Source organism: Pan paniscus, chromosome 5 (genome assembly GCF_029289425.2).
Source record: "Pan paniscus chromosome 5, NHGRI_mPanPan1-v2.0_pri, whole genome shotgun sequence".
Taxonomy (NCBI): Eukaryota; Metazoa; Chordata; class Mammalia; order Primates; family Hominidae; genus Pan; species Pan paniscus.
In genome coordinates, this window is record NC_073254.2 from 54,916,603 (window position 1) to 54,937,022 (window position 20,420).

The 20,420-nt window shown below is 46.9% G+C and overlaps 1 protein-coding gene across 1 annotated transcript in view; it reads right to left on the reverse strand.

Annotated features, from left to right (window-relative positions):
* Positions 1-20,420, reverse strand: part of LRFN2 (leucine rich repeat and fibronectin type III domain containing 2) — a 195,234-nt gene that overhangs the window by 36,570 nt on the left and 138,244 nt on the right. The window contains exon 2 of the mRNA XM_003833331.5: positions 3,578-4,995. Coding sequence (XP_003833379.1) covers positions 3,578-4,977 — 1,400 coding nt within the window. The 5' untranslated portion in view covers positions 4,978-4,995. The remainder of the gene's footprint in view (positions 1-3,577; positions 4,996-20,420) is intronic.

Sequence of the window (20,420 nt, forward strand, 5' to 3'; positions counted from 1 at the left end):
AATCCATCAATGCAGGTGTGTACTATTATTGCTGCTGTTGCCGCTGCTGCTTTTCTCCTTGCTGGGGAAGATGGAGGCAAGTTGCAAGTTGCAAGTTGCAAGTCTTTGCCTCTTATCTATTCTCATTGTAACCTCTTTCCCAACCAACATTTTTTCTTCTTGGACATAAACATGGACTAAAAAGCCCTCTATGGCTGCATTTAGCTTTCTCTGTACAGCATGTGCTCCTCTTTAATACTCATCTTCAGATACAGACCTCTCCTCCCTTCTTTTATATACCTTCCTGTTAAAATGAGCAGGGCAGAGAGCCCTGTGCCCACTGGTGTCCATGCTTTCTAATGAGGACAATTCATTTTCTAAAAATCCAGATTCTTTATTAGAGTCTCCTATTTCTCTCAAGCCATAATCCCTTTTAGGACAGTGGGCAGCATGACCACAGGGGTTGAGTCTGGGTGCTGAAGCCAGAGGCCGGAGTTCAAATCACAGCCCTGCCTCTTTCTGCTGTGTGATCTTGGAAGAATTTTATTTTTTAATTCTCTTGGTCTTTTATGCTTCTTCATATATCCGGAAGGATTAAGTGAGATACTGCCTGTAAAAGCTAAGCATCAAACACATAGTAGCCTGGCAGTAATGTTGGTCAGTGATTGCTATTACCATTATCTGGCTACAGACTCAACGCTTAGTTTTTTTCTCAAAAATTTTGGAAATTTGTCTTCTTAAAGAGAAGACTGAATTGTATATCTAACCTTCCTCTTCCATTTTATTCCCCAGGATGGTGGATGTGATGCTAGTCTTATTTTATACTACTATTATTCTCACTGCTACTACTCTGCTACTAGTACTACTACTAGTATTGATAATAATAATCTGTATTCCTTGAGTGTTTACTACTATGTGCTCCCACTATTTGGAGGATTTCCACACTGTATCTCCTCTTATCTGCATAACCAGCCCTGAGAAGTCACCATTGTTAGCTGCATTTTTTTATTCCAAGTTTTCTGATGTTTCCATTTAATTTACATTATTCTTAGAAAGTTAGTGTCTCCAGGTTCTCAATCACCAAATAAAAGTAATTTGAATTCCCACCTGAGTGATTACAGGAGCCTACCCCAAGCCCTCTCCTCCTCCTCCCAGTATCTTTGAGACCCCTGGCGAGCTGCGCCATTTTGGCAATGCTAGTGTGTTGCCTTCTGGCAGCCAACATCTTCTCTTCCCCTCGCGAACTGCATTTCCCTGTGCAAACTGCAGAGCTGGTAGCTTTTTGCCTTTACACTTTTTATCAAAGTCATGACCATATAATAAATTCACAAGTAAAGAAATATATTTATTTTCAAAAGGTCAACCTCATAAGTTAGCAAAGAAATGCAAATTAAAGCAAGTGCCATTTTTCACCTCTCAAATTGGCAAAGATGAAAGTAATTATATATTCAATATTGGCAAAAGTGTGATCAAAATGAGTACTTCCACTGGTGAAAGGGTAAATATTTATATGTAATGTATAAAGATTATAATTTACCCATAAACCAGTAATTCAACTCCTAGAAAAATATGCTAAGGAAATCACTGAAGTTGCACAAATATATTTATGGGCAAAAATATCCCTCACTGTATTACTTTTAATAATGAAAAATGAGAAACCACCTGAATGTCCAATAATAGGAGATTAGTTAAATAAATTATAATACAGCCAAATAAAAAAGATTTTAATACCATGGGAACTAAGCAAGCTGTAATGTTGAGTGGGAAGAATTAAGATACAGAATATACACTAGATTGATTATAAATACCATTTGAATGAACTCAGACACCTTCCAAATTTCTCTTATTAACTTTGGATGGTGGGATTACAGTTAATTTTTATTTCCTTCTTCATAATTTTCTCTACTTTCCAAATTTTCAATAAAGACTATGACTTTTATAGTGAGAAAAATACATATATGCATATTTAAGTTTGACTATATGCCCCTATCTATATATTCCTATATATGTGCACATATGCATGTGGGTAACTTCCAATGCTGCTTTCTCTCCATCCTGAGATGTGACACTGCTATCCAGACAAGGCCAGCAGCTGCCAAGGAAGGGGAGTTCCCCAGCTCCGCTACGGTTTCCACAACATACCCACCCTCAGTCACATTGACTCTATTCTTCCCCATGTACTCTTCTCTCCCAGAGCTTCCAATCCAGAGACTCATCAACTCAGACAGTCAGAGCTGGAGGAGACCTCCAGGATGGATCAAGTATTTTTGATCTCTCTTGCACCATGGGCCCTTTGGCTGTGTGATGAAACTCATGGGATCCCATCTCCAAACAATCATTTTACATGCATAAAATAAAACACACAGAATTTCAAAGGACACCATACATTCCTTGAGCAGTAAGGTTTTAGGCCATGTCCTTCATGTTTCATATAAGGGAACTCATCTGTGGTCAGCATTTTGGCCCCTGGCCTTCTGTCACTCTGTGACCTTCTTCCCTGTGAATGACTTATGTGATTCTATTGCAGCTTTCCACATTTAACCTCCCTTTCTACCAGACCTAGGAAATGACCCCTTGATTTTCAGAGAACTTTTCAAGGTCAGTACCATTGTCTTCACTTCTAGATGAAGAGACTAAGGCCCAGGGGGTTCAGCACAGGTGAGAGGGCTGACGCTATCTGTAAGACCCAGGGGGCTCACATGATGTGGTCTGACTCAATCAGCGCTCAATTGGGAAAGGGAAGCTCTCCTCCCTCTAGGGCTCTAAGTAGGCTCTAGGGCTGCTTAGAGGACCCAGCAGAGGTCTCCCAGGGGAAAGAGACTGCCTGACGGTGAAGCCAACCCAGAGAAAAATAGAACTTAGGGAAGGTAAGAAACTGAGAATACAGGTTTGTAGGGGACCTTTGATCCAGCTGAACCTGAAGCAGGTTCCTGACTTGTTAATGACATGAGTCAACACACTTTCCCTCCCTTTCTCTCTCTCTCTCTCTTTTTTTTTTTTAAAGCCAGTTTGATTCAGTTACCAAAACGGAATAAGTGCATTTAGTGAGTGTTCAAACTAAGTCAGGTATTAATTATCCTTATCTTACAGATGAGAAAACTAAAGGAGGCCAGGAGAATGAAATGACTAGCAAGTGGAAAAGCCATGATTTGAATCTCACTCTTTCTGACCTCAGAGCCTTAACCATGACTGCATATGAGTCCAGGTGAAGGTCAAATGCATGCCTCTTTGGGGGAGTCAGAACCTTCAGCCAAGAGGTCTATTCATTGTCCTTGTATATCCTCCAACTGGGCTTAGAACAGAACATTCATAAGCTCATAGCGGTAAGACCACTGACCACAGCCACCCAGCCGGGAGGTGTGGTCTTTCTCTACACATATCTCTCAGGCTGCCCGTGTGGATTCTTTTCTTCTTAGCCTTGTAGCTGATGTTCTTTTTATCTCCTCTTACCTGCACGAATGGCACAGTTTGCCCAAGAATCCCCACAGACACCTTTGGGGAAGAGGGGTATAGGTGGGAGCAGCCCCAAGACCTCCCCATCCCCTCCTCCTTCCCCAGCCAGACACCCTCCCTGCCTTTGCCACAGCCGCTCGCTCACCTGTAAATCAGTACCTCATCGTCAGAGCAGTTGTACTGCAGCTGGTACATCTTCACCCGGGGTGCTGACTTGCTGACAGACCACTTGACCAGGGCCGAGGTGGTAGTCACTTCAGACACAAGCACAGCCCGTTCCGGAGGGCTTTTGGGAGGCTCTCCGCCCCCACTGCCTCCACCTCCCCGGCTGGTCTTGCTGGAGCCAGTGATGTCTGAGAGGCGGGACTTGGGGGGTGCAGTGCGGCTGGTGCTGTTGCTGAGGTGTGGCAGCTGGACGATGGAGACCTCCACCGTGGCCGTGGCCTCTCCGGCAGCATTGGCAGCAATGCAGGTGAAGGCACCACTGTCCTGAGATGTGGTGATGAAGATGTCCAGGGTGCCATTGTCATAGACAGCGGTCCTTGAGGAGTTCCCTACCAGGCGGTCATCGGGGGCTACCCAGTGGATAAGGGGGCTGGGGTCCCCAATGGCTTTGCACTTGAGTGTGGCCGCCTGGCCCTCCAGAACCAGCAACTTATGTGTGTGCTGGGTGATGAGAGGCGGCTCGCACACAAACTCCTCCTCACGCACATGCCAGAAGTAGCGACCCTTGAGGCCCCCCGGGGAGCCGCAGGTTTCCAGGTCATCGTCCCGCTCAAGCCTCCGCAGCCAGAGAAGCTCACAATTGCAGTGAAGTGGGTTACCCCCAAAACTAAAGGACAAGGGTGGGGCAAAGGGTGTGGCTGTCAAAGCCGAAGCCTGGGAGCGGGCAAAGATGGGATCAGGGGGCAGCTTCTGCAGCCGATTGGAGGTGAGATCCAGGCGGGCCAGTTTCTGCAGGTCTGCAAAGGTGCCCTCGGCGATGTGATCCAGCAGGTTGTGGTCCAGGCTCAGCTGGTGGAGGTTGACCATGCGTCGCACGGAGTCCCACGGCAGGCCATGGAGGTTGTTGTAGGAGAGGTCCAGATCCTCCAATGTCAGTAGGAAGTCCTCAAAAGCCTCATCTGCGATGCCGCCCAGCTGGTTGTTGTTCACGATAAGGTGCTGCAGGTTGACCAGGCCCCGGAGGGTGTCCTCCCCAAGGCTTGGCAGCCGATTGCTGTCAAGATGCAGGGAGCGGAGGCTCTCGAGGTCCAGAAAGGAAAAGGGCTGGATGTGGCTGATGGTGTTCCTGGACAGGGTCAGGTCCACCAGCCCCGTCATGTTGGCAAAGTCCTGGCGGCTGATGTGGATGATGAAGTTGCCGCCCAGGCGCAGCTCCACTGTCCGCCGGTCAATATCAGGGGGTACAAAGAGCAGCCCCTTGGAGGGGCACAGGGTCCCCAGTGACTCAGACAGGTTCTGGCAGACACAGTACTTGGGGCAGGCGTCGACCACGGCAAACGCCATGCCAAATGCTAGCAGGCCACCAAGCAGGGTCTCCATGGTCTGGTCACTCAGCGCCTGGAAGGGAGAAACACAAGGTCAGGGTCAGGAGGCAAATTCCTAATGAACTCACCCAGAGCTTCCTCCCTCACATTAACCCTCACTGCCTTAGGGAGTGGAATAGAATGGCATGTGCTCAAGCAAGACCTAATCTCTTCCATGAATCCCTCTAATGCAGTTTTACTGTTTCTCTTTTCCTTAGCTTTATCACCTTCTAACACACTATTTAGTTTACTTATTTATGATGTTTATTTATTGTTTCCTGTTTCAGTCCTGTATGATCAGCTCCAAAGAGGGCAGGTACTTTTGCCTGTTTTACTAATTGCTGTATCCCAATTACCTAGCTCAATGCCTGGAACACAGTAGCTTCTCAATAACTATCTGTTGGATGGATGGATGGATGGATGGATGGATGGATGGATGAATGAGATACCATATCATTGGCTTATCCAATAATTGAGTTTGAAAGGATGTTATGGCTGTTTTTTGAGACATAATTTTACATTCTTAATTGGTTTAGGCTTAGCATGAAATTAAATTGAACCAGCATTCCTTAAGAATGAGGTTGTAGATAAGAAGCGAGTTGGTGCTGAGAGACTCCAAGGTCAGTGGGGAACTGTTTCACCAAGGAGAATCCACATAGTTCATGAATCTTTGAGAATGTGGGAAGTGAAGAAGGAGGTGTGATGGGAGGCAAAGGAGTGAATTCTGAACCCTTCATAAGCAATTAGCCTCTATCTAGACCCTCACATACATCAGCTCTTTTGGGCTTTAGGAATCCCCTTCAGAAGGAAGGGATTATCTATACACAGACGAGGATTGATCATGGCCTCAGAGCCTCCTTTGGATCTTTACTCACAAGTTACCTTCTCCCAGAGGCCTTCCCAGATGCCCTTCCATGATCATCCCTGCCCCGCCCCGCTGCATAGCCCTCTTCTCTGCTCTGTATTTTCTCCTTGCAACTAATCCCTATCTATGTTTTAACTACTTGTCTTCTTTATAATTTGTTCTTTTGCTCTAGCAGTAAAGCCCCAAGTAGAAGGGACCTCTTTTCATTCACCACTGCATGCCCAAAGCCTAAAGCGCTGCCTGGCACATAGTAGGTGCTTTTACAAGAATGGCTATCTAAGAAAGAAAGGAAGAGAAATCTGACTCAAGTCTTTGCGCCTCCAAATGTCAACAGTTTCCTCACTATCCCATGTTGTACTAAATGTGGCCTTATTGATACAGTGCTTCTTGGGGCTTTACTGATAGAGCAAAATGATAGCCAGTTGAGTTGGACTTTTGGAAAATCATGCAGCACACTGATTGTGTAGCATTATGCAGACCAGCATTTCTCAAATTGCCTTTTTTTTCTTTTTTTTTTTTTTTTGAGACAGAGTCTCACTCTGTCTCCCAGGGGAGTGCAGTGGCGCAATCTTGGCTCACTGCAACCTCTGCCTCCGTGGTTCCAGCAATTCTCCTGCCTCAGCCTCCCAAATAGCTGGGACTACAGGCACACACCACCACACCCAGCTAACTTTTTGTATCTTTAGTAGAGACGGGGTTTCACCATGTTGGCCGGGCTGTTCTCAAACTCCTGACCTCAGGTGATCCACCTGCCCCGGCCTCCCAAAGTGCTGGGATTACAAGTGTGAGCCACTGTGCCCAGCCCCTCAAATTGCCTGCTAAACATACTAATTAGAGTTCTGCAAAAATGGCTTCTAAGGCCAGTAAGTTGGGGAAGCATTGCCTACTCTTGCTTTCTCTCACAATAGCTCTATACGCATGAGCAAGTTTAGAAGAATTGAGAAATTCTGCTGCAGAGAAACACTAAATTAATGTTTAATTTTGCATTACTCCTATTTCTTTTTACTATAAAGACATCCCTTTCTTGAGCAACAGTTTTACATATATATATATATATATATATATATAGAGAGAGAGAGAGAGAGAGAGAGAGAGAGAGAGAGACAGACAGATTCTTGCTCTGTCACCCAGGCTGGAGAGCAGTGGCACAATCATAACTCATGACAGCCTGAAACTCCTGGGCTCAAGTGATTCTCCCACCTTGGCCTCCTGAGTAACTACAGGCACGTGCCATCATGCCTGGCTAATTATTTTTATTTTTATTTTTGTAGAGTCAGATTTTGCTATGTTGCCCAGGCTGGTCTCGAACTCCTGGCTTCAAGTGATCCTCCTGCTTCAGCCTCCCCAAATGTTGGATTTACAGGCATGAGCCACCTCGCCTGGCCAATATCTTGTGGAAGTAGAGCTCTATAACTCCCAGTTTGAGGAGCACAGATGCAGAAAAAACTAGCTTATTTTATTTTTTGTTTTTTATTTTTTTTGAGACGGAATCTGGCTCTGTCACCCAGGCTGGAGTGCAGTGACGCGATCTCAGCTCACTGCAACCTCTGCCTCCCAGGTTCACACCATTCTCCTGCCTCAGCCTCCCTAGTAGCTGGGACTACAGGTGCCCCCCACCACAGCCGGCTAATTTTTTGTGTTTTTAGTAGAGACGGAGTTTCACTGTGTTAGCCAAGATGGTCTCGATCTCCTGACCTTATAATCCGCCCGCCTTGGCCTCCTGTAATAGCTTATTTTTTTTAAAAAAAGATACGTAATATATTGAAAAATCTATTCCTTTCACACACTTTATTATGCATATTTGAATTCCATTATTGCGCCTCTTTAAGGGTAAATCTCCTACCTGAGACCCTTCAAGGGCCAGAGGCTTTCTCTGTATTTTTTCTGGAGAGAGCATCACTGTGAAGTAGAAATATGATGTGAGCCAAAAATGTGACTTCAAATTTCCTAGTGGCCATATTTTTTAAAAAAGTAAAAAGAAACAGGTGAAATTAACTTTGATAACATATTTTATATAACTAGCTATATCCAAAATATTATTTCAATATATCCTCAATATAATTATTAATGAGATGGCTAACTTTTTTATTTTACAAAGTCTTCAAAATATGGTGTGTATTTTACCCTCAGAGCACATTTCAAATGCTCATTAGCCATATGTGGCTATTGGCTACCATACTGGGTAGTGCTGTGAACTGTAGCTCACAGACCAAATATATCCTGTCACCTGTTTTTGTAAATAAAATTGTATTAGAACACAGCCATGCTTATTTGTTTACATATTGCCTGTGGCTTCCTTTGTGCCACCGTGGCAGAGGTGAGCCATTGTTGCATATAACACATGGCACCAAAGCCTAAAATATTTACTATCTTGTCCTTTACAGAAAGAGTTTGCTGACCTCTGTTCTATAGGATATGTGTTTTTTTTTTTTTTTCATCTTCATCATGGGCACCTTCATTAAAAGCCTTGGCCAAAGTGCCCAGTTTCACACAGCTCTGCCCTGGCTTCCCCATGAGCACCTGCCCACCCTGCCAGTCCCTGTTCTCACCAAGCTCCTACCTAAGGTAGACCGGCTTCACCTTACCCAGGGCCCACCAGGTCACAGGTGTTGATACATGGAAGCTTTCCACCTGCCAACTTTCCAACTTGCTCTGTGCTCAAGTGTGTTCTGGCTTTCTTGGTCTCTACTTGCTGGGGCCTCATAGAACAAAATGAGGATCTTCTCCACTTGCATTGAGTCTTGAGTTTTCTAGCTACACCTCCCTATGACTCATTGTGGTCACAGAATGAAGAAGGCTGACGTTTTTCTGGCTACGGCATTGGCTCAAATACAGTTGAGTGGTACTCTCTATACCCACGAGAGCACGCGAACAGCCACAGCCATATCCAAGGATGTCCCTTGCTAATTATTCAAGAGGTGGTTGAGTGTGTGTGTGTGTATGTGTATGGGGTAGTGTTCTATGGCCCCATGAGAAAGGCCATCTCCCTTATGAGCTCTTATCAGTAAATGCAGCAGTGTTCTAAAGCTAGACAGCACTTCCCAACATTTTCAAGTCCTGGCACCCAGGAAATGATATTTGTCAGGTGCCCCTGGGCCCAGGGCCAAGGCTATTCATGGCCTGTGCTGGCTATCTGCCACTGTCCCTCCAGATCCTCCCTCCACCCTCCCCCCACCGGCTCTGCATTTTAGGAGGCTGACCCACATGGACCGCATCTGTGCAATATAGATGGACTGCCTCCACCATCCTTTGTGCCTTTCTACCCTTGGCTGTGTCGCCTGCCCTCTGGTAGAGACAGCAATGGCAACAGCAAGCGAAGAAGGTGCAGACACTTCCAGATGCATATCCTGGAGCTCAGAGGCACAGAGCCCATTGTTTCAAACAGTTGTGTCCTTGTAAATTATGCTAAACAAAACATATTTTAAAAAAAAAGTTTGTGGAGGATTAACAAACGTCTAATGAATTCAAATCTGTGACATAATAGAGCTGGGTAAATATATTTTAAGTAATCAGCATGGAAGATTACTGACGGAGAAGTGACTATTGAATCTTAATTAAAATTGTATTCTGAGAACTGTCACTTAATATATTGTTCTAAAAGCAAAACAAAAGGCAGCTTAAATCCCAAGTTGGGAGGGAGACAAGGGGACTGGATGAATATGTGTAATTAGTGTATATCTAGGGTGCAAGGGCTCTCTTTTGGGCAAGAATTTGGACAAATGCTGGAAAGAGGAATGCCAGGCCTAGTTGCCTCTAAGTATCTTAGGGTGGTGTAGGTGGTGGAGAGGAACCAGGATATCCTCCATCTGGGCTCACAACAGAATATTCAGAAGCTCATAGCCACATGGCAATTAGGGAAAAGGGCTCGGACAAGGATCAAAGAGATAAATGAAAGTGGGCAGGAGGGGCAGTGCGATTATTTGTGGGCAAAGCTGAGAGAGGTGTGTGGGGAGCAGAAGCGAGGCTGAAATGGATGCTGGTATCAAATGTCAGAATCAGCCTTCATAGGAGGAATCCATCTGCAAAGGAGCGAGAGCTTGTCTGCCCAGAATGTCTATGAGTCTGCACTGGGGGAAGGCAGGGGGGCAAAGAGAGGTAGATACAGGGGAGCAGGGAGAAGTAAAACACTCCCCAAACCGAACCTACACCATTCCAGAGAAGCAGTCCAGTCTTGGGCATTTACCCAGGATAGAAAGAGTATCTCCTCCCTTCCTTGACTGGGTTCCTTCATGCAGTCTTCACAACCCCACAAGGTGAGTGCCACCATAATTGCACAAAGTACCCTTGTGCAGGCAGAAAGAGGTGTTCCTGCTGGCCACTGGTAGGGTTCCCTTATCTGAGCAACCTCGTGCCGTGAGCAACTTGCCCCACCCTACCTTGCGGCCCTGAATATTGTCATCCCCATTTTAGCTACTAGGAAGTGAGATTAAAAGAGGTTTGAGCCTGTCTAAACTCCCCTAGCTACCCTGGACAGAACCACAATTTAAATGGAGATCCTCTGGCTCCAGGCCATGCTCAGAGTAAAGGAGGCCCCTCTGGAGGCTTCCATGTGCCTGGCATACAGAGAGACTGGCTGTCTTCACTATGGGTTTGCTTAGTAACTGGCGGTGAACCAGCTGTTTGGCTACATGTGGGCACTTGTGTTTCCTGCTTGGGGTTGGGCCTGGAAGGGACGCTGGCATTCTCGGAAGTAGAGAGGCCTAACTGGCCCAGAAAGACCCACCTGTCAGGCCCTGATAATAGTGAGTCTCTCTCACACACATACACGTGTTCAGAAATACATACTGGCAATAATAAATATAAAGTTGTGGAACTAGGCCCTTGGTTTGTAATAAAAGCCTCCAGATGTGATTTTACATTTAAAACAAAAGGGAAAAACAAAAATGAGGACAGCACATCGCGGCAGAAAAGGAAAGTTCTTGTTCCTTGGCTTGACCACAGGCATCCCCCCAGCCAGGGGCTTCCTCCCCTCACTCCCCTCCCTGGGCTCTGCCTCCCAATCAGAACCACCTCGAGCTGTTCCAGACAGAAGAGGCAACAGTTAGCAGATGGCTGGCACGATATATGTGATATCTCTCTACCCTGATTTCCATTTAAAAGATACCTTAGCAACCAGCCGAGGAGATGCCCGCCCCTAGAGCCTGTAAATCAAGTAAGATGCCTGTCTCCGCTTCAGGTAAAAAGAAATGGCCCCTGCAGGGTGCTCCAGGCCTGGAAAGTGTGAATTAATAAGAGTGGGAGGGGTTGGGATCTGCCAGGGAGAGGCAGCTGCCTGCACCTTCTTTCCAGACTTCCCCTCCCAGAGCCCCACTGCTCCCCGTAAATCACACCACTCAAGGTGAGCCCTGGAGGGACCAGCTCTGGAGAAAGGGTGGGGAAAGGAAACTTGAGTTCCACTTGGATGGGGGCATACAAGCCCAGAAACATGCTGCTTTTCTGATTTGGGAGTTGCTGGGGGTGAATGCTGCCAGCACCATGTGCCAGCTCCAGTGTGAAGCCCCTATCCCAGCCCTGCTGTCTCCAGCACATCCACCTCCCTGCAGGGTGCCCACACACTCTCAGGAAGTGACATTCTGAGGTTTCATCTAAGAGGTAGCATCAGTGAGTTGATTTCCAAAACCTCCTTTCCAAAGCCACCCTGTATAGAGATTCTTCTAGAATCTTGAGAAGAGGCAGCAGAAGCAGGCTCAATGAGTGTGTGTTGGGGTAGGAGAGGGCCCCTGCTCCAGAGAGATCCCTGTCTGACAGGGGAGGCATAGCCTTTGACTTCAGGGACCTCTTAGTTCGACTTTGGAGTCACAGTTTCTAATTTGAAGGTAGGGGGAAAAGAGAGAAGGAGAGACAGAGAATCCCTGAGTGAGCCTCCTGCTCTCAGAAGGTTCTAGCTTAGTGGCTGCAGAAAGACACCCACACAAGATGGGCAAGAACATTCCCTGTTCTTTCCCCAAACAAAACCTTGGGGACATGAGCCACATCCTGAATCTCCAAACTTCTTCATAAACCCGATAAAAACAGCAGTCTTTGGTAACACAGACAACAAGAAAAAAAAAAAAAGGCAAAATAATGTCTAAAACATCAAAAGGGCAGAATGAGCCCATTAGGCTCTTTTTAAACTTCTATTGTGCAAGATAAGCAATTGTTATCATAAGTAAGTTATTAAGCTCAGAACCACTTCCTCTCTGTTCGCAATGACAGCATTATGCCTCCGTGTTAGCACGTCCGTGATAGCTTTTATTGTGTTGCAACATAATTATGTGTTTGCCTGCCTTCTACCCTTGTGCACCTGGGAACCCCTTCTTGGCAGGGATTGTATATTGCTCAGCTCTGAGTCGATGGTAGCAAATCCAGGACCTGGCACTGAGTAGGCACCTGGGATATGTTTGAGGAGAGAATGAGTGAATGAATGAATAAATGAATGAATTAATTAATGGATGCTCCAGCATGAACAGACACAGTAGCCCTTGGCCCCTCTGACACCCTGTGGCCTCTGACTCAATGCAAGTGCATGCTTGCACCTCTGGGGCAGGCTGGGTGTGCTAAGGAATTATTGCTTCCAGAGAACAGTCCCCAACCAATGCTAGTGAGGGAGATAGAGGATAAATACCTCAACATCCTCACCTCCTGGGTGGGATAACTCCAAGGCACATTTTACATAGTCTTCTAGAGGCCCCTAGGAGGGCTGAGCCTCAGTTGCCCTGCCCAGTCACCTGCTCCTTAATGCAATGTATATGGGCCTCCTTCCTTTGCCCATCTCATTTCCCCACTTCTCTTCCCTCATTTCCTGCAATCATTACCCAAATAAACTACTTACACTCAAATCCTTATTTCAAATCACTGTTCCATTTCTGGGGAATCCAGCTCAAAGCAAACTTCTTAATTATAACTGTCATTATATAAGGGACCAACTAACTGAGACTGGGCCGCTGTAGAAACGTGAGATGCAGGGAAATAAAAAATGATCTAAAAATCATGCATGTTCTTGTCAATAACTAACAACACCAGCAACTTTCAGAGGAAGGAGACCTCAGTTCACGTGCCAATGACTGGTAGTAATAGTTTAATGGAAAACATCTTCTACCCAGGGTATTCACGACCTGGGCTGTGCGGCACTCGCCGTCTGTTGTCTTGAGACACATGTGAGCCAATGTGTGAATGAGTGTCTGCGCATGAATGGAGGGAGGCCCATGCATGGATTGGGTGAGGGGTGTGAACGCGGAGGCTAGAATGTGAATGGAGAGGTGTGTGTGTGAGGAAGATCTGTGCAACAGTGGGCGTGTGTGACAGCGCTCCTGAGGGCGTGTGAGTGAGGGGGCCTCACATGAATGGAGGTGAGTGAACGGGTGTGTCTCTTGATGGAGGGCTGTGTGGGTAAAGGAGGGCTGGGTTTCACCAGTGGGGGCCTGGATGTGAGTGAGTCCGCCTGAGGAAGAGAGAGGGAGCACAGCTTGTTTGTTCAGCTTTGATGGAAACAAATGCTATTTTCCTGCTTTGTTGTCAGCTTGGAATGCATTAATCTTCATGGTTGCCTGTGATCTGTCCCTGCTTTGGGGACACAGACAACCCACAGGCTGGCAGCTCTCAGCGTCAGTTTAGACCTTGGGCTGCTCCTCCTCTCCCTGCCTATCAGCCTCCACTCCAGCCTACAGGTGTGAGTACGTGGGGGCCCTCGTGTCACACAATGAGATTTTTGCTTTGAATCAGTCATGACTTTGAAGATTCTTTGTCCAAACTGCCCCTGACCCCCAACACTGCCCATGTTTCAAGCATCTTTAATTCTCAAGCAAGGCTCCAACCCTAGGAACCTGGAGGGAGACCAGAGTTCCTGGATGGAACCTTCTCACCCAGAGGGTGAAGGTGGAGAATGCCCAGGGATGCATTTCCAGTCACCAGGGCATTGCCGGGCCTTTCTCACTCACCCAAGGACTTCCCCAGCAGATCCAAGTGCCAGGCCCTAGGCCTTGCTATCTCAACCCCTTACTCCCTCCTGCTGTGAATCACAGAGCACCCCAGTTCACTAACACACCAGCACCCTCTACCCTCCAAAGGCCTCACCCTTTCCCTAGTACCCATCCAGGAGCAACTTCAGTGCAGGGTCCTCTCTAGGAAGGGGCTAATGAAGGGAGCAGTGGGGTGAATAACGCAAAGTGGCAGATAATCCTAAACTCATTTCCATTTGGCTGGAGAATGTTCACTCTATGATTTACTCTCCTCATTATGGTTGGCCCAGGCAAAAATTAAAATAGGCTTTTCTTTTTCAACCTACACAGGATAGAGGGTAGGCAAAGGCTAGGAGGCTAGGTAGCATTAAAGGTCACTGTGGCTAGACTCCATAATTATGGGCTGACACAAGACCTGAAAGTTACTGCAGGTAGGGGTTGTATTTCCTTCAGCCAACTGGGGCTCCCTGAGGACAGGGCTGAGTCTCCCCTCAGACTGGGACCCTCTGAGGGTGGAGCTGGGGCTCCCTGAGGATGGGGCCGCGTCTCCCCTCAGACTAGGGCTCTCTGAGGACAGGGCTGGGTCTCCTCTCAGACTAGGGCTCCCTGAGGATGGGACTCTGTTTCCTCTCAGACTGGGGCTCCATCAGACAGAGCTGTATCTTCTTTCTGTATACCAAGGATAAGCCCAAATTTCTGCCTCCTGGGTCTGAGGCTGACATGAGCAATGTCCTCATGTTTCCTCACAGCCACCTCTCCTCACTGCATGGGGCCCTGCTGAGGGCCTGGTCTCCCTGAACACCCCTCCTGGTTGTGCGGAGCTGGGCCTCAGCAGGGGCTGGCCACGCTGCGTCTCTTGAGCATCATGTCCTCAGGCTGCTCTGAGGAGAGTCTCATTACACAGGCCTGCAGTTATCACCCTGCCCTGTTATTATGTGTGTGGTGTAACATCACCCATAGCATATTTAATCTTAGGATTCTAATAACCCCTCTTATTATTAAAACAAAAATAATTTAGAAAATCAAATTTCCTTCCTGAAGGGCGTTTGTGTTTCATTTGCCTGTTTGTGGGTGGCCAGGCGGGGCTGCTGCAGTGGAGAACAGGTTATAGACAAAGGGATCCCACGTGGTACCGGCAAGGTTTGGTCTATCCTTGGCTTTGGGACAGAATCCTCACCTGTTGGCCAACCTGGACTTATAGGAAACCAAGATACACAGAAACAAGAGGACTTTTCAGCTCTGACTACCTTTACTGTTTTTGAGCCCCCACAAATTATTTCAGTAAACATAATTCATAGAAAACAGCCGCAATAGGGAAAAGGCCCATCTGGGGGATTCCCACAATAGGCTGCCCTAACTCACATGCATTAGCCAGCTCTGAAGTATTTACCAAGCAGCCACAAAAGGGTCAGGATGAGATACGGATCAGGACTTCCACGGCCTTTGAGGGCAAAGAGTGGCTAGGCCTATATGCCATCTTATCCCCATGCACATACTACAAATGCTTCCCCCAAGACCAGGTGTAATCCAGGCCCCGGATCCTTCCTCCCACTTTGCAAAAGGCAAATGGAGCAGAGTCTCCCTGCCTGCACCTTTCTTTATTGCTGTCCTCTGTCCCTGCAGTTCTGGGGAGAAGGGGTGGAGACACATTATCAGTCAGGGGCTTGAGAGGAAACAGATGAGGGAATCCAAGCAGCAGCTGAAGGATGTTTGATAAAGGGACCATTTAGAGAGATGTGGGCAGGGTGGGGGAACAAAGAAGAGGTGGTGTAGCACCCAGTGGGTGGCAACAGAGGGGAGCTACTCAGCCTTCCACCCCTAGCCTAAACGGACAAAGGTAGAGGGCAGTTTCTAGAACCCAGTCAGGGCATAGCCATGGGAGAAGAGTTGTCCAACAGGAGGATGTAGCCCTAAGTACACAGATACAACCCACTGACAACCTAGGGCTGGGAGGGAGCTGGCCAAGGGAATTAGCCTGTCTCTTTCACCACCCTCTCACCACTTGCTGATGCCCCCCAGTGGCCAAACCTAACTAGAGGCCAAGGGGTAAGGAAACTCGCATGTAGTTGCCCGCACAGGTCAGCCTACCCAGGCACAGAGCAGGGCAGTTAAAGGTGGAGAGTTTATTTGGAGGAGCAAATAAATGAAAAATAGCACAGACAGGTAGTCCTTCTCTCTTTTCAGCTTTCTCAATGAGTTATTGGATAATTAAGGCACTTGGAAGTATAGGAAAATGAAGAAGGGAAAGAAGGGGGAAAAGGAGAAAGAAGAAAGAGACAGAGACAGACGAGAGAAATTAATCCATTGGAAACAACAAACCCACAGTCTCAAGAGCAGTAAATATGAATTCAATTTGGTTTTGCCATTTATAGAACCCAGCCTTCTAAAGAGCTGACAGGCTGATCAGATAAAAGCCGCTGTTGCCACCAGGACAGCACATTTAAATTTTTATTGCAAACACCAGGCTCCATTACCCTGGGATTTGCTCTCTGCATTCCTAATATTGTCTTTCTTCGGGTGGGAATGGGAGTATCCTGACTCTCACTTACAACCGGATACAGCAGGAAGAGCATGCATAGGAGTTCTAAAAGCTGGGTCCCTGCACTGACCCTGCCTTGAACCTCAACAAGCCACTTCTCTTTGTGCCTCAGACTACTCATCTGGGCAATTAAGCTGGGTGGGGGTCATCAATTCAAGTTGATTTCCAGCCCTGGTTTGATTAAATATGGGCAAGGAGCAGTGAAGACTCAGAAAACCCTAGCAGTTCTGTCCACCCCGCACAGTCTCCCTCTCAGTCCTCAAGTCCAAATAGAGCTTCTTTTTTCCTGCTTTGCAATTTTTTGCTTCTCCATTTCCTCCTGCCTCTGTCTTCTTCATGATTTTTTTTTATTACCTCCAGTCTCCTCCCTGGTGACTTTGTTTGCAGTCAAGAGCTGGAACATTGCAGTCAAGCCCCCCCTCCTTCCTGCACCCCCTCCACCTTACCCCCCCAGGGACCTGCTTTACTCAGCAGCAATGATTCAACCATTCAGTTAGGCTTCTGTCAAGCACCAGCCCCACATGGGCATGCAGACATGGGGTGGTGAAAGAGCTGGATGGGACATCTTCCCTCTTCTCAGGAGGAGCTTACAAACATATACCTGGATAGGTGCAATCCAAGGGAAGAGGGAAGTATCTACAGGGTGTCTGGTGTTTTACACGTTATTTCATTTAAGCCATTCAATAATGCAGTACCATCTGCCCATTTTATAAATGGAGAAATTGAAGCTGAGGAAGCTTCCACACCTTGTTCAATAACTTATGACAAAAGGCTGAGTTGGAATCCCAGTCCAGGTATGCCCTACCCCCTCCCAGATGACATCATTCTCAAGGCAGACAGAAAAGGAAGTGGTAAAGTGTTATGGGAATTCTATGGAAGACTCCCCCACCAACTAGGGCAAGGGAACGCTTCTTGGAGGAGGTGGTGCTGATTGTGGCCTTGAATGATAGGTGGTAGGATTTCAGCAGCTTGGGCCAGTTGTCTTAATGAGACATTCTAGAAGGAAGAACAAAGATTCAAGGTATTGTGGACAATTACAGAAACCTTTTAAAGGAAGCATCTTCAAGAGACCCCGGCTTGAGAAGTGCTGGCTTAAGAAGATTGACTTACTGGCAAGGTGGCTAGTGGTAGGCACATGGCCTCTGGGGTCCAGCCACTTTGTAGGACTAAGGAGTCCCCTCAGCTTCAATCCTGGCCTGCCTCTTTCTGGCCCTGTGGTCTTGGGCAAGTTGCTTGACCTCTCAATACCTCAGTTTCCTCACCTGTATAATCGAATAATCTTATAAAGTTGTGAGGATTAATTGAGTCAATCCTGTAAAACACTTAACCAGGGCCAGGCACAAAATAAAATCTCAAAACAGTGTTTCCCATTACAGTTCTTATTAAGTGCACTCTCTTTAAGTTGTGACTGGCTGTTCTCAAGGAGAAGCTTTGGTAAAGAATGAATTTTAGATTGCCACCAAAATAAAAAGCTGAAATGTAAAACATATTAATAGAACTCAGCACCTCCTGGGGACCTCACCATTAGTTTAGGAAATTCTGCTGTTGTGGGTTAGATGGGCAGGAATAGAGCCATGACTAGGGAGCAATAATCAAATCTTCCTCCAGCCTGGCCACTCCTGAATCCAAGGCTGGGGTGTAGTCTGGGTGTAGGAGGCCTCCTTGCCCAGGAGAAAGGCAACCAGCAGTGGAGAGATTTTTTAATTTTTAATTTTAATGAAGGAAGAAGCATTCCAAGGCAAAAGTGGCTAGGGCCCACGAAGGCCATAATGCAGCCCTGCTCACCTGTTATGGGGGCTACAGAGGAGAAAGGATCTCCCCCTTCCCTGCTGCCCCTACATTCCTCGTGTCTGATCATTACAGGCTTTTTAGTAATTCTCTCCCCAGCAGCTTCCTCACTGCCAATGGCCTTGCTGGTACAGCTGCTGTGTGCTGTGTTCATCAGGCTTCTGTCACTAGGGCTAAGTGTATTTATTGTGCTACATCATTAGCGGCGATATGTATACATTGAACACCTGCTGTGCTGAGCTCCATACAGAGTCTGAGTAAATAATTTTCTTTCTGTCCTCTGGGAGGCTGCAATCTATTAAAGGCAAGACAGTCTGCACAGAGGAAGACACACAATTATCTTCTTCCAGTAGGAGACAGAGAGGTGCAGGCAGGGAGTAAATGATAAAAGCAAAATCTGCCCTGTTTCTCCTTCAAACTAGACCTCCCAGAGAAGTGGGAGCTGTGTCCCCCCTCAGACTGGGGCTCCCTGAGGATGGGGCTGTGTCTCCCTCAGACTGGGGCTTCCTGAGGGTGGAGCTGTGTCTCCCTCAGACTGGGGTTCCCTGAGGACGAGGCTGCGTCTCCCCTCAGACTGGAGCTCCCTGGGATTGGGGCTGCGTCTCACATCAGACTGGGGCTCCCTGAGGATGGGGCTGTGCCTCCCTCAGACTGGGCTCCCTGAGTCAGGGCTGTGTCTCCCCCAGACTGGGGTCCCTGAGTCAGGGCTGTGTCTCCCCTCAGACTGGGGCTTCCTTATAACAAGGCCACACATTCCCTCATTATCCTATTAGTTTTCCAAGAACACGGTATTTCTACTTTCTCTATTCAAAGCAAAAGACCCTACCAACCTTCTCATTAACCTCCAGCAAAGCATGTCCCCACCGTATGCCTCAGTTTTCTTGTGTAAATGAGGACATTAATTACCTTTAAAGTTGTGGTGATGTTATGACATTAACCTCAAACTCAGAATTCTGCCTCACTCTCAGGCTCACTTCTTTCCCCAAATTTGTCTACCTTTAACATCACTAGAGGCAGAGCTGTCACCATCCCGTGATGTCTTCTTCCACCTGAACTAAATGGGGACCTGAGTTTAGAATCTTTAACAAGTTTGTTTCCAAACCTTTATTTTTCTGTGAACTTCTCAGAAGGTGAAAGACTTGACTTTAGCTCAAATAATTCTCACTCTTCATTACTTCAAACGCAGATGATATCATCATCATCATCATCATCATCATCATCATCAAATGGTGAACACTTGAGTGCTGATTCTATGGTAAGCATTTTCTGCTTTAACACATTTCATCTTCCCACCCACCCTATGAAGTGGGTGTGGTAGTTATTTCTATTTACAGATAAGGTGAGGCCCATCAAGGTGTTTAGATGATGTACTCTGGGTGGCCTACCTAGTAGGTGGTCCACCTAGTAGGTGGCCCCTCATCCATCTGGGCTCTCAAAGAGCTCTGTAGATATTGCCAGAGTCTAGGGACCCTAGGACTGACCTCTGTTCTCCTCCATTAGAATCAACCAACAAAATGTACACAAGGCTCTATCCAAACAGTAATCACTTTATAATCAAGCACTGATATTAACTGATAATTAACCAAGAAAGAATGGGGAGCATGCCCTGGAGTTTCAGGGAGGGAGGCCCAGCCTTTAGGTGTCAAAAGCCACGAGTGCTCCTAGTGTTAGGGCAATAGCCTGTGAGAGACCGGGAGCGTGGGTCCTCCTGAGCAGTGTCCTTCACACCCGTGAATCCTTCCTCCACCCACACCCATCACTTGGCCTTGGGATTTGCGGGCTTGCTGAGTTGGGGAAGCAGCTCACACCTTCCCACTATGAAGAGGAGAAGCAGAGCCAAGTGCTTGGCTGAGGTAGTGAGTTTTGTGCTTCTCCTGCAACCCCCTGGGTTTGGTGCACCCACCAAGCACGTGCTCCCCTCCAGACCCCACCTCTGGCAGCCTCAGATAGGGTGAAAAAATAATTATTTTGAGAATCAGGAGATCAGGGCGAGCCTGAGGCCAAAAGAGACTCACTTCTGCCAAAGTAATAATGATACCCCATGAATATATACAAATTGTAAATTTACAATAAAAGATAAAAATGAAAAAAATGAAATCTTTGCATCCTCCGTCAGCCCTAATCTTTTGGATTCTTATCTTGCTGCAATACTCAAAAAGATCAAATACATAGATGGTTAAAATATTAATGGCTGATTATCTTAAATGAGAATTCTACACTGCCTTTACCAAAGGACTGAATCGCTAATGAATTTTTAGGTACTATCTCCTGACTTGTGGTGTTGGTGTCTGGAGAGATTACAAGGCTGGGAGAGTCTAATTGTTTCTCTT